Below are 12,780 nucleotides of genomic sequence, written 5' to 3'. Positions count from 1 at the left end.
TTTTTAAGCTGTATTATATGATATTTGTCTTTCTCCATCTGACTTCCTTCACTTAGTATGATAATCTCCAGGTCCATCCATGTTGCTGCAAAGAGCATTATTTCATTCTTTTTAATGGCTGGGTAATATTCCATTGTATATATGCACCTCTTCTTTATCCATTCATCTGTCCAATACTAAGACTTTTAAAATGCTTCAAGTAGCTAACTAATGAGAACCCACTGTATAGCACAGGGAACTCTACTCAGTGCTCTGTGGTGACCTAAATGGGAAGGAAATCTAAGAATGGATATATATTATACATATGACTGATTCCCTTTGCTGTACAGCAAGAAACTAACAACATTGTAAAGCAACTGTATTCCAATAAAAAAAAATTTAAAACTGAAAATGGATTAAAGACCTAAATAAGATTGGATACTATAAAACTCTTAGAGGAAAATACAGGCAGAACACTTTTGACATAAATCACTGCAAGATCTTTTTCAATCCAAATCCTTGGGTAATGGAAATAAAAAAAACAAATGGGACCTAATTAAACTCAAAAGCTTTGCACAGCAAATGAAAGCATAAACAAAAAGACAACCCACAGAATGAGAGAAAACGTTTGCAAATGACACCACAGACAAGGGATTAATCTCCAAAATTTACAAACAGCTCATGTGGCTCAACAACAGAAAAAAACAACCCAGAAGACGTAAACAGACATTTCTCCAAAGAAGACATACAGATAGCCAACAGGCACATGAAAAGATGCTCAGCATTGCTAAGTATTAGAAATGCAAATCAAAACTACAATGAGGTATCACCTCACACCAGTCAGAATGGCCATCATCAAAAAGTCTACAAATAAAAAATCCTGGAGAGGGTGTGGAGAAAAGGGAAACCTCCTACACTGTAGGTGGGAATGTAAATTGGTGCAGCCACGGTGGAGCACAGTATGGAAGTTTAAGGAACTAAAAATAGAGCTACCCTGTGACCCAGCAATCCCACTCCTGGGCATATCTCCAGAGAAAATCATGGTTCAAAAGGATACATGCACCCCAGTGTTCACTGCAGTGCTGTTTACAGTAGCAAAGACATGGAAGCACCCTAAATGTTCATCAACAGATGAATGGATAAAGAAGTTGTGGTACATATATACAATGGAATATTACCCAGCCATTAAAAAGAATGAAATAATGCCATTTGCAGCAACATGGATTGACCTGGAGATTATCATGCTAAGTGAAGTCAGTCAGATGGAGAAAGACAAATATCATACACTGCTATATTTAAAAGAGATTTACCTACAGGGACTTCCCTAGTGCTCCAGTGGTTAAGCTGCCTTCTAATGCAGGGGGTGCAGGTTCGATCCCTTGTTCGGGAACTAAGATCCAACATGCCATGGGGCATGCCATGGGGCAACTAAGCCTGTTTGCTCTAGAGCCCGCCCGCCACAACTAGAAAGCAGCCCTGTGCACCGCAACAAGAGATCCTGCAGGCTACAATGAAGATCCCATGTGCCACAACTAAGACCCAATGCAGCCAAATAAATATTTTTTAAAAAATTAAAGAGGACCTACTCGGTAGCACAGGGAACTCTGCTCAATAGTCTGTAATAACCTGATAGTTATAGTAAGGGACGCAGCCTAGCCCAAACCTGTCTTTTCCAGCTCGTTTGTCACAAAAGCAGTTATTTAAAAATCTGACACCCACCCCCTATCCCCATCTTACCACTTTGGTTTGATTCTCTACTGGGATATTTCAGTTCATTTGGTAGGGGACCAAAGTTCTGTCCCCCACCAAAACTAAGTTCTCAGTTTTGGGTTTTTTGGTTTTGTTTTGTTTTTTTACAGTGTTGAGAAGGGGCTCTTGTCATGTTGGTTTCTAGTGTGTGAGATGCTGTCTGCTGTGCTTTTTTTTTTTTTATTTTTTGACTAACTGTATGGAAAGTTGTTAGTAAAGCCTTTGTCATAGGATGGATTTAAAAAAAAAAAATCTAATAACCTAAATGGGAAAAGAATTTGAAAAAGGATACAAGTATATCCTATGTATAACTGAATCACTCTGCTGTGCACCTGAAACTAACACAACCTTGTTAATTAACTATACTCCAATATAAAATAAACATTCAAAAAAATAAATAAGATCAGTAATATGTCCACCAGGACCTCTGAGCACATTTTAGTAAGGTATACAATCCAGTAACTTTTGCTTCCAAACCTTAAGTCAGTTACCCAGATCCATAAGCTATTTCTGAAAAGGAAAGATCAAGGACTTCATATGTAAGTGCAGGTTCCAAAATAGTCAATCCTCATTATTTGTAGATTCCATATTTATTTATTTATTTTTTGCAGTACGCGGGCCTCTCACTGTTGTGGGCTCTCCCGCTGCGGAGCACAGGCTCCGGACGCGCAGGCTCAGCGGCCATGGCTCAGGGGCCTAGCCACTCCGCAGCATGTGGGATCCTCCTGGACTGGGGCACGAACCCGTGTCCCTTGCATGGGCAGGCAGACTCTCAACCACTGTGCCACCAGGGAAGCCCTGTATATTCCATATTTTTGAATTTGCCTACTTGGCACAATTTACTCATAACCCCCAAAATCAGTACTCGAGGCACTTGTGTGGTCATTTGCAGACAGCAGAGGATTTGAGGCACCTGAGGTGCACATTACCAGCTGAGGTTAAACAAGGTAATGATCCACCTTCTTGTTTCAGCTCTCATACTATAAACACGTATCCTTTTTGTGGTCTAAGTTACTCAGTGCCACATTTTTCACATTTTTTTTTTTGCATTTTGTTGGCGATTTCATTGTTTAAAATGGCCCCCAAGTGTAGTGCTGAAGTGGTATCTAATGTTCCTAAGCACATGAAGGCTGGGATGTGCCCTCTGGAGAAAATACTGTGCTAGTTAAGCTTCATTTAGGCACAAGCTACAGTGCTATTGGCCATGAGTTCAATGTTAATGTCAATGTTAATGAGTCAATTATATATTAAATAAGGTATCTTTAAACAGAAACACATTAAAATAAGGTTATATATTGATCAGTTGATGAAAATATTGTGACCAGAAGCTCATCAGAACGTAACCCTGTATTTTCCCTAGGAGTGATGTTTTAGCATTCCCAAATTCACTGTTCACAGCAGCTTTATAGAACATAACTACCAGGAACAATGAGAATCAGCTATACATTGTTTCCTTATAAGAGAATCCAGGTACAAAGTTTTACTGTTGGGATTAAAAACCACTTTTTCTATGGAACTGAATGTTCACCTGAAGGAGACAATCCAACTGACTGGTGACTTACATCAGTGTTGTGCTTCTATGTTGCTTCCATGTTGCTTGGGAGGTGAGCGACTTGATTCTTTCCCTGTAGAGCTGGGCGGTGCCTGCTGTACTTGGCATTTGTGTCACACCCATGTTGAGGGAAAAAGGAAGATTATAAAGGCAGAGCAAAGTACACAGATTAATGGCAATACTGCATTAAATCTAACATGACGACTGAAAATGTTACTTCATGTTACAAAGGATTTTTAAATACTAGTGAAAACCAAAATAATTTAAACCATGAAAAATTTAAAAATTGTTCTTTGCAAAAATAAATTCCTTCCACAGATGTAACAGTATTTTGGTAAAACTGGACGTGGGACTCATTACAAAATGAAATATTTGACCCTTCATTAAATCACCCCCATCATTCCAAACATTGTTTTGGGGGGTGCTTTCCACTCAGGACCGCTTTTAATTTATGAAAAATCCATTTCAATTTGGATTCTACTAAATTGGAATTTGACAGATTAATTAGGAGCTGTGCTAACCTTCACCTTGTTCAACACTATTTCTTCATTTACAGAGACCATAGCATAGGCGAGGTGGTAAAAGCAAGTGCTTCAATATTAGAGGAAACTGCTTTCAACAAGCTACCTCTTAAGAACCCGTGTATAGATTCGGGGTTGCCGGGGGGATGGTGTTGGGGAGGGTTGGATTGGGAGTTTGGGACTAGCAGATGCAATCTATTATATATAGAATGGATAAACAGCAAGGTCCTATTGTAACTGTATTCAACATCCTGTAATAAACCATAATGGAAAAGAAAAAAAAGAATCCAAGTAGACATGAATTATGGAATTCTTATCCTAAAGTATTCTAAAAACCTGTATGAGCAATCCTTTTATTAATCTAATTCGATTAATAATGGTATTAATCACCCACATATACCTGTTCTAAGGTCTAAGAAATTGTTTTGGGGTGCCACTAACTGTGTCCATATAAGATGGTGAACTTAATTGGTAAATGTGTGTTCTGACTACTCCACTGACTGGCTGTTCCCCCATGTCTTCCTCCCTCTCCTCCGGCCTCCCTGTTTCCTGAGAACACAACACTATTGAAATTAGGTCAGTTAATAACCCTACAGTGATCTCTAAGTGAAAGGAAGAGTTGCAAATCTCTCACTTTAAATCAAAAGCTAGGAATGATTAAGCTTAGTGAAGAAGGCCTGTCAAAATAGACCAAAAGATACTCCCTCTTGCGCAGGTTAGCCAAGTTATGAATGCAAAGGAAAAGTTCTTGAAGGAAATTGAAAGTGCTACTCCAGTCAACACATGAATGATAAGAAAGCAAAACAGCCTTATTGCTGATATGGAGAAAGTTTTAGTGGTCTGGATAGAAGATTAAACAAGTCACAACATTCCCTTAAACCAAAACCTAATCCAGAGAAAGGCCCTTTCTTCATTTCTGTGGAGGCTGAGAGAGGCGAGAAAGCTGCCGAAGAGAAGTTTGAAGCTAGCAGAGGTTGGTTCATGAGATTTAAGAAGCTGTCTGCATAACGTAAAAGTGCAAGGTGAAGCAGCAAATTATCCAGAAGATCTAGCTAAGATCATTAACGAAGGTGGCTACACTAAACTGATTTTCAGTGTGGATGAAACAGCCTTTTACTGGAAGGAGATGCCATCTAGGACTTTCATAGCTAGAGAGAAGTCAGTGCCTGGCTTCAAAGCTTCAAAGGACAGGCTGACTCTTTTGTTAGGGGCTAGTGCAGCTGGTGACTTTTAACTTGAAGCTAATGCTCATTTACTACTTTGAAAATCCTAGGGCCCGAAAGAATTGTGCTAATTATGCTTTATGCTAGTTATGCTACCTGTGCTTTGTAAATGGAAAAACAAAACCTGGATGACAACACATCTGTTTACAACATGGTTTACTGAATATTTTAAGCCCACTGTTAAGACCTACTGTTCAAAAAAAAAAATTCCTTTCAAAAGATTACTGCTCATTGACAATGTACCTGGGTCATCCAAGAGCTCTGATGGAGATAACAGTGCAATTAATGTTGTTTTCACGTTTGCTAATACAACATCCATTCTGCAGCACATGGATCAAGGAGTAATTTCGACTTTCAAGTCTTACTGTTTGAAGAAAAAAATCATAAGGCTATCACTGCCATAGATGTGATTCCTCTGATGGATCTGGGCAAAGTCAATTGAAAGTCTTCTGCAAAGGATTCACTATTCTAGATGCTATTAAGAACATTCATGATTCATGGGAAGAGGTCAAAATATCAACATTAACAGGAGTTTGGAAGAAGCTGACTCCAGCCCTCAGGGATGATTTTGAGGGGTTTAAGACTTCAGTGGAGGAAGTAACTGCAGATGCGGTAGAAATAGTGTGAGAACTAAAAGTCGAGCCTGAAGATGTGACTGAAATGCTGCAATCTCATAAAATTTTGACAGATGAGGATGAGCAAAGAGAATGGTTTCCTGAGATGGAATCTACTCCTGGTGAAGATGCTGTGAAGATTCTTGAAATGACAACAAAGGAGTTAGAATAGTACATAAACTTAGTTGATGAAATAGTGGCAGGGTTTGAGAGGATGGACTCCAATTTTGAAAGAAGTTCTGCGTTGGGTGAAATGCTGTCAAACAGCATTGCACGCTACAGAGAAATTGTTCATGAAAGGAGGAGTCCATCAGCACAGCACACGTCACTGCTGTCTTGTTTTAAGAGATTGCCACGGCCCCCCCACCCTTCAGCAACCACCACCCTAATCGGTCAGCAGCCACCAGCACTGAGGCGGGGCTGTCCACCAGCAAAAAAGTTTATGACTCTCTGAAGCCTCAGATGATGGTTAGCATTTTTTAGCAATAAAGTATTTTTTAATTAAGATGTGTACATTTTTAAGACGTGATGCTATTGCACACTTAATAGACTACAGTATAGTGCAAACATAACTTTTATATGCTATGGAAAACAGAAAATTCGTGTAACTCACTTTATCACAGTGGTCTGGAATCAGTCCTGCAATATCTCTGAGGTATGCCTGTATTCAAAATTTAATATACTTGGTGACCTTAGTTTTTACCTATAGGTAATACATAAGAAAACACTAGAAAGAAATATGCAAATAATAGTGAGTACCTCTGCGTGGTAGGAATTTTTTTTCCCCCACTGCTTCAGTGAGGACTTGTTACTTTTATAATGGGGGGGGGGTAAGTAATACAAAAAAGAATGCAGTACACAATGAAAATTCCAATTGTGACCCTTAACTTACACAAATCATGTATCATTTTAGCTACTGAAGCTGAAGGAGATGTGCCAGAGCTTTATCACCAAAGAAAAGGGGAAATAGCAAGATGCTGGATCAAATACTGTTTGACTCTCATGCAGAATGCCCAACTTTCCATGCAGGTAATACAGTCAAAAGTGGTCTTTTCTTTCTTAAATAGCAGGATGTTAAGTAAAAGCTTAAAATGGGGAGTATGCTCATTGGGCTCACTGCATGTGTATTATTCAAGGCATGCAGAATGCTCATATGTATTTGTTTCTTGTTCTCCCCCATCTCAGCCTTTTCAAATCTCACTCATCAATCGAGGCCATCTCACATAACACGTCTTCCTTCAAGACTTCCCTTTGGATAGAGCATAAGCTCCATGAGAGGGAGTCTTCATCGTATTTGTATCATATACTAATCTCCAGACACAACAGGTTCTCAAAAATTATTTTTTTAAATTTATTTTTGGCTGCGTTGTCTTTGTTGCTGCACAAGGGCTTTCTCTAGTTGTGGGGAGCACGGGCTTCTCACTGCTGTGGCTTCTCTTGTTGTGGAGCACGGGCTCTAGGTGTGCGGGCTTCAGTAGTTGTGGCACGTGGGCTTCAGTAGTTGTGGCTCATGGGCTCTAGAGCACAGGCTCAGTAGTTGTGGCCCACGGGCTTAGTTGCTCCGCGGCATGTGGGATCTTCCTGGACCAGGGATCAAACCCGTGTCCCCTGCATTGGCAGGTGGATTCTTAACCACTGCACCACCAGGGAAGCCCCTCTCAAAAATTACTGAATGTATAATTATTCATCCCCTACAGATATCTTCTCCCTCCTTTAAATTCCATAGAACCCTACCTAAGTCACTTGACTTTGTATTATCCCTGTTATCCCTATTCATATTCTTATCTTATTCCTTTTCCTCTTTTTAGACTATAAGCAACTTGATGGCAGGAAGTCTTACTAATCTTTACATACTTTATGGAGTAAATATATATTTAATAAAAATATAAGTATAAACGTATCTGCAAACAGCCCTGCTAGTTTGTAGCTGTGTATTCATGGCAGTTAACTTCTCTTTGCCTCAATTTCCTCACAAGTAAGATGGGGGTAATAATAGTACTTAATAGTGTTGCTGTGAGAGTTAAATGTATATAAAGGGCTCAGAAAAGTGCCTGAGACAGAACCAAGTCCTCAGTAAGTTAACTATCATCATTGGTGTTGTTATTACTGATCCATACCTAATGGATTCTAGTTCCTAACCACTACAGAGGAAAATAAATCATTTGGATGCACCATACTAAGTGTAGATACATTGGAGACTTTCCTGAAGGAGTTATGCTGCTTTTCTATTTACATGCATTAAAGTATAATCAGTTTTAGTCAATATAGAACCTTGTGAAACTACTAAACAAAATAAAAGCAAACAAGCCACAAACTCCTGGAAGCATGGGTCTTTCAAAGATGAGAGCACTTCAGAGGTAGAGGGTAAAGATGAGGCATGTTTGCAAAAGAAAGGAAGTGGGGAGTAAAACTAGGGAGCTTTATGTCTAGAGAAGTTGCCAGGAAAATCTGTCAGCTTTCTTCTCAGAAAGCAGCCTAGAAAGCATGTAAACAAACAAGCAGCCAGGAAGCACATTAAGTAAACAAGATTTAGAGACTTACGGCCTGCATTTGAAGTAATTATGTCAAGCAAAACACCCTGTGTCATTTAACTCTTACCCTTCCTTTAGTTGATGTTTTCCAGACTGGACACTCGAGTTTATCACCTGGTTACTTTAAACTCTAATAGTTGCCATGCTACTAAATTACTCAGATTTTCTTAATCTGGCTTTGTTACTTTAACTTTATCCTTTGATGATCTGTTTACCTGAAAAGCCTTCTTTAATTCAAGTTTAATAACATACAAATTTAAGTATTTCTGCCAGCTCTATGGTAGTCATTGTACTATGATGAACAAAATTAGACGGTGTTTTTTTTTTTTTTTTTACTTCGTATGAAAGTGCAATTTTAGTAAGTTCCACAAAGGAGAGATACATGATAAGAGAAGTCATAGTAGCAGGAAGTAACATCTGAACGAAGCTCTGGGAATGAGAAAGCATAGCATTCCAAGGAGCTGAAGCTGCACGTTTAAAAATTCTATGGCGGGGGCTTCCCTGGTGGCGCAGTGGTTGAGAATCTGCCTGCTAATGCAGGGGGACACGGGTTCGAGCCCTGGTCTGGGAGGATCCCACATGCCGCGGAGCAACTAGGCCCGTGAGCCACAACTACTGAGCCTGCGCATCTGGAGCCTGTGCTCCGCAACAAGAGAGGTTGCGATAGTGAGAGGCCCACGCACCGTGATGAAGAGTGGCCCCCGCTTGCCTGTGAGGCTAGAGCAGAGTGAGAGCACATGTGATAAACGATAGAGTTAGAAAGGGATAGAACAGGGACCTCCCTGCTGGCACAGTGGTTAAGAATCCGCCTGCCAATGCAGGGAACACGGGTGCAAGCCCTGGTCCGGGAAGATCCCACATGCCGCGGAGCAACTAATCCTGTGCGCCACAAGAACTGAGCCTGCGCTCTAGAGCCCATGCTCGGCAACAAGAGAAGTCACCGCAACGAAGACCCAACGCAGCCAAAAATTAATTAATTTTAAAAAAAGGATGGGATAGAACAAGCAGGGCCTTCAATGAATGGAAGCCTTGGAGAGTTTTTGGACTCATCACTTATGTAGCAGAATGGAGAATGAATTGAGGGAAAGCAAGAGTGGATGGGGGAAATTAGAAGACCATTGGAACAGTGGAGGTGAGATGTGAAAGGAGCTTGGTCTAGGGTGGTGGCAAAAGATGGTGGAAAAGAATGCATTCAGGAGGTATTTGGGGGGCAAAATGTAAAGGACCTGGTGATGGATTGGAAGTGTGGGGTCAAGGGGAGAGGAGAGGAGAGGAACATCTCAAGGGTGATTCCTCGACTGCTGGCTGTCCAGATCGATGGAGTGTCCTTCACTAAACTACTACTAGAATAGGAATGTGTTTGCTGAAGAGTAAGAGTTCCATTGTGGACATGTTGAGGATCAGGTGTCTGAGTCTTCTGAGAGAAGATGTTGTGTGGGGAGCTGTAGTTATGGGTCTGGAGCTTGAGAAGAGGTCCAGGTCGTACCTGTAGATTTGTGAGTCCTCCTCCCATGGATGGCAGTTGCAACCGTGGGTATGGATGGAGTCACCTGTGTAGAGCAGTGCTGTCTAACAGAAATAAAATTACATATGTGGCTGGTATTCCACGTTTTCTAGTGGTTACACTAGAAAAGGAAAAAAGCAGGTGAAATTTATATTTCTTAGCCTAGAATATAAAAAGAAATAATCATTTCTATTTGTCATCAATACTAAAGAGTTGAGCTATTTTAAATTTTGTACTAAGTCTTGGAAATTGGGTATGTATCATTTTACACCGATGACATCTCAGTTTGGACATTTCAGATGCTCAATAGCCATCCACACGCAGCAAATGGCTACTGTTTTGAACAATGCAGATCTAGAGAGACAACTTCAAATGAAAAGAAGAGAAGGCCTTGGGGCTGTCCACTGAGGGGTCTGATGTTTAATTTTCTTGTCTAGGAAGAAGAGAATGAGCTTAGCCTTTTTTTTTTTTTTTAACCATCTTAGTTTTTTTTTTTTGGTCCCAGGAGGTGGGGGAGATAACTTTAACTATGAGTAGATTTAACTCTATTTTAGTATCTTTGAGACTTAGAGCATTTCTCTGTAATATATTTCAGTAAATAACTTAACATAAACATGTTGTTAATTTTAATTGCATTGCTATACAATATTTTTAGGATGTAGATTTCAATCTTACTCTAATGTTAAAATACTACTAATGTATTAGATGTATATAATGTTTCACAGCTCTTACAGTTTTCATATGCATTTATCTTACCTTAAAAAGAGTAACTATAAATGAGTTAGTGCCCCAAAGAGGAAATAAGCAGTTTTACTTTTTCCTAGTTTCTTTCATTTTTAATATAAGTGGAATATAATTAGAAAGAAGTTTAAAAACATGTGATTATATCACCTCCCTAAACCAGGCTGGGAAGAGGGTTTTCTTATCTTTACTCTTAAGTTTGCTGTAGTATTGACAGCAGGAGACCAGTGTCTGTCCTCAACCATAATTTATTTTTTTCTTTCAGGACAACATAGGGGAGCTTGATCTTGATAAACAATCTGAACTTAGAGGTTTAAGGAAGAAAGAACTAGATGAGGAAGAAAGTGTTAGGAAAAAAGCTGTGCAGTTTGGAACCGGCGAACTGTGTGATGCCATCTCTGCAGTGGAAGAGAAAGTGAGCTATTTGAGACCTTCAGATTTTGAAGAAGCCAGAGAGCTTTTCTTAATGGGTCAACACTATGTTTTTGAGGCAAAAGAGTTCTTTCAGATTGATGGTTATGTCACTGACCATATTGAAGTTGTCCAGGACCACAGTGCTCTGTTTAAGGTGCTTGCATTCTTTGAAACTGACATGGAGAGAAGGTGCAAGATGCATAAACGCAGAATAGCTATGCTAGAGCCCCTAATTGTGGACCTGAATCCACAGTATTATTTGTTGGTCAACAGACAGATTCAGTTTGAAGTTGCACATGCTTATTATGATATGATGGATTTGAAGATTGCCATAGCTGACAAGCTGAGGGATCCTGATTCACACATCGTGAAAAAAATAAATAGTCTTAATAAGTCAGCATTGAAGTACTACCAGCTCTTCTTAGACTCCCTGAGAGACCCAAATAAAGTATTTCCTGAACATATAGGGGAAGATGTTCTTCGCCCTGCCATGTTAGCTAAGTTTCGAGTTGCCCGTCTCTATGGCAAAATCATCACTGCAGATCCCAAGAAAGAGCTAGAAAATTTGGCAACATCACTGGAACATTACAAATTTATTGTTGATTACTGTGAGAAGCACCCTGAAGCTGCCCAGGAAATAGAAGTTGAACTAGAACTTAGCAAAGAGATGGTCAGTCTTCTTCCAACAAAAATGGAGAGGTTCAGAACCAAGATGTCCCTGACTTAATAATCCTTGTTTTTAATGACAAAAAGTGCACTAATGGATTTTTTTCCCCTTATTCAAACAGGCCCAATTCCATTATGATGTCTACCTTCATAGCCAGATGAGTGCTGTTTGAACTTGAAATAGACCAATTGAGTTTTTGCTAGGACCTTAATCAACAATAATTTATACCTAACTATGTAAATAAATTGCCTTGTTAAAGTGACATGTGATTGGTATTTAGATTGCTCGTTTCCTATTTAAATATAAACCTTTTCTGCCTCATTTTCTAAAAGTAGGTTCTTTGTTGGCTAATACTTGATGGATTCATTATAAAGGAAAAATGCTGGGTAATATACCTGGTGGGCAAGCTGTTACTGTATTAAAGTTGAAAAAATAACTTCCTGTAGTTATTCTTCCCAAAATATTTGCTTTCCTAAATTCCCAAAGAAATCTTTCCCTTCTGGAATATTAAAAAAACTAAGTTATGTTGTAAAATATTGTAGTTTGTTTCATTATAGAGGAAGAAGGCCATGTTGGAAATATAATAAATTGACTTGCTTCACTAATAAAAGCTTCCATTTATTCTTTTGTCTTCTTGTAAGAGTTGGTTTATTTTCGATACTTCAAAGGGTATTAGCTTATTTGAAGCCAGAGAAGAATATTTCTTTGGTAACATTATATAGAGAGAACACATTAAAACATTCATTGAATACACTTTTTGAAATACTACTATGTTCCAGAAAAATTTTATTGACTGCAGTTTCTCAGAGGATCCTAGTATATCTATTAAGCTTTAAGCACTGTTGAAAAGATATGCAAATAACAGTTAGTATATGTCATTTTAAGTGGTTGCAGAATTGAAATGAAGTCGCTATCCAGTGCAAAAATCAAGATCAGTTGTAAAATTTGATACAGAGAATAGCTTTGTATGTTGACCTAGTCCTAAGCCTTCCAAAGCCAAGTCTAAGATTCGGTAACATGTATGTATGTGTGGTAAATACCTTGCTTTTCCTTTGAGATCAGTTTGCCAGGAAAAGAAGGTCTTTGAGTATAACAGCAGCGTGTAATTCACTCAATATTTAATATTTATTAAATGTCTCCTGTGGATCAGGCACTGTTCTCGGTTTTCTAGGCTTAGAGGATACAATAATGAACAAGATCAGCAAGATCCTATTCTCATGGAGCAGATCAATAGATAAGAGGATTTCAAGTCATGAATGCTATTAAGAAAGGAACCAGAATCCGA

General features: G+C 39.1%; 1 protein-coding gene across 2 annotated transcripts in view; it reads left to right on the top strand.

Annotated features, from left to right (window-relative positions):
- KIFBP (kinesin family binding protein) overlaps positions 1–12,124 on the top strand; it is a 41,229-nt gene extending 29,105 nt beyond the window's left edge. For both annotated transcript variants that reach the window (XM_019936165.3, XM_019936166.3), the window contains exons 6-7: positions 6,552–6,667; positions 10,680–12,124. In XM_019936165.3, coding sequence (XP_019791724.1) covers positions 6,552–6,667; positions 10,680–11,555 — 992 coding nt within the window. In that variant the 3' untranslated portion in view covers positions 11,556–12,124. The remainder of the gene's footprint in view (positions 1–6,551; positions 6,668–10,679) is intronic.
- The last annotated feature ends 656 nt before the right edge of the window (positions 12,125–12,780 follow it).

The sequence above is a fragment of the Tursiops truncatus genome, chromosome 16, assembly GCF_011762595.2.
Source record: "Tursiops truncatus isolate mTurTru1 chromosome 16, mTurTru1.mat.Y, whole genome shotgun sequence".
Lineage (NCBI taxonomy): Eukaryota > Metazoa > Chordata > Mammalia > Artiodactyla > Delphinidae > Tursiops > Tursiops truncatus.
Note: the sequence above shows the minus strand (reverse complement) of the source record. Positions and strands in the feature narration are given on the sequence as shown.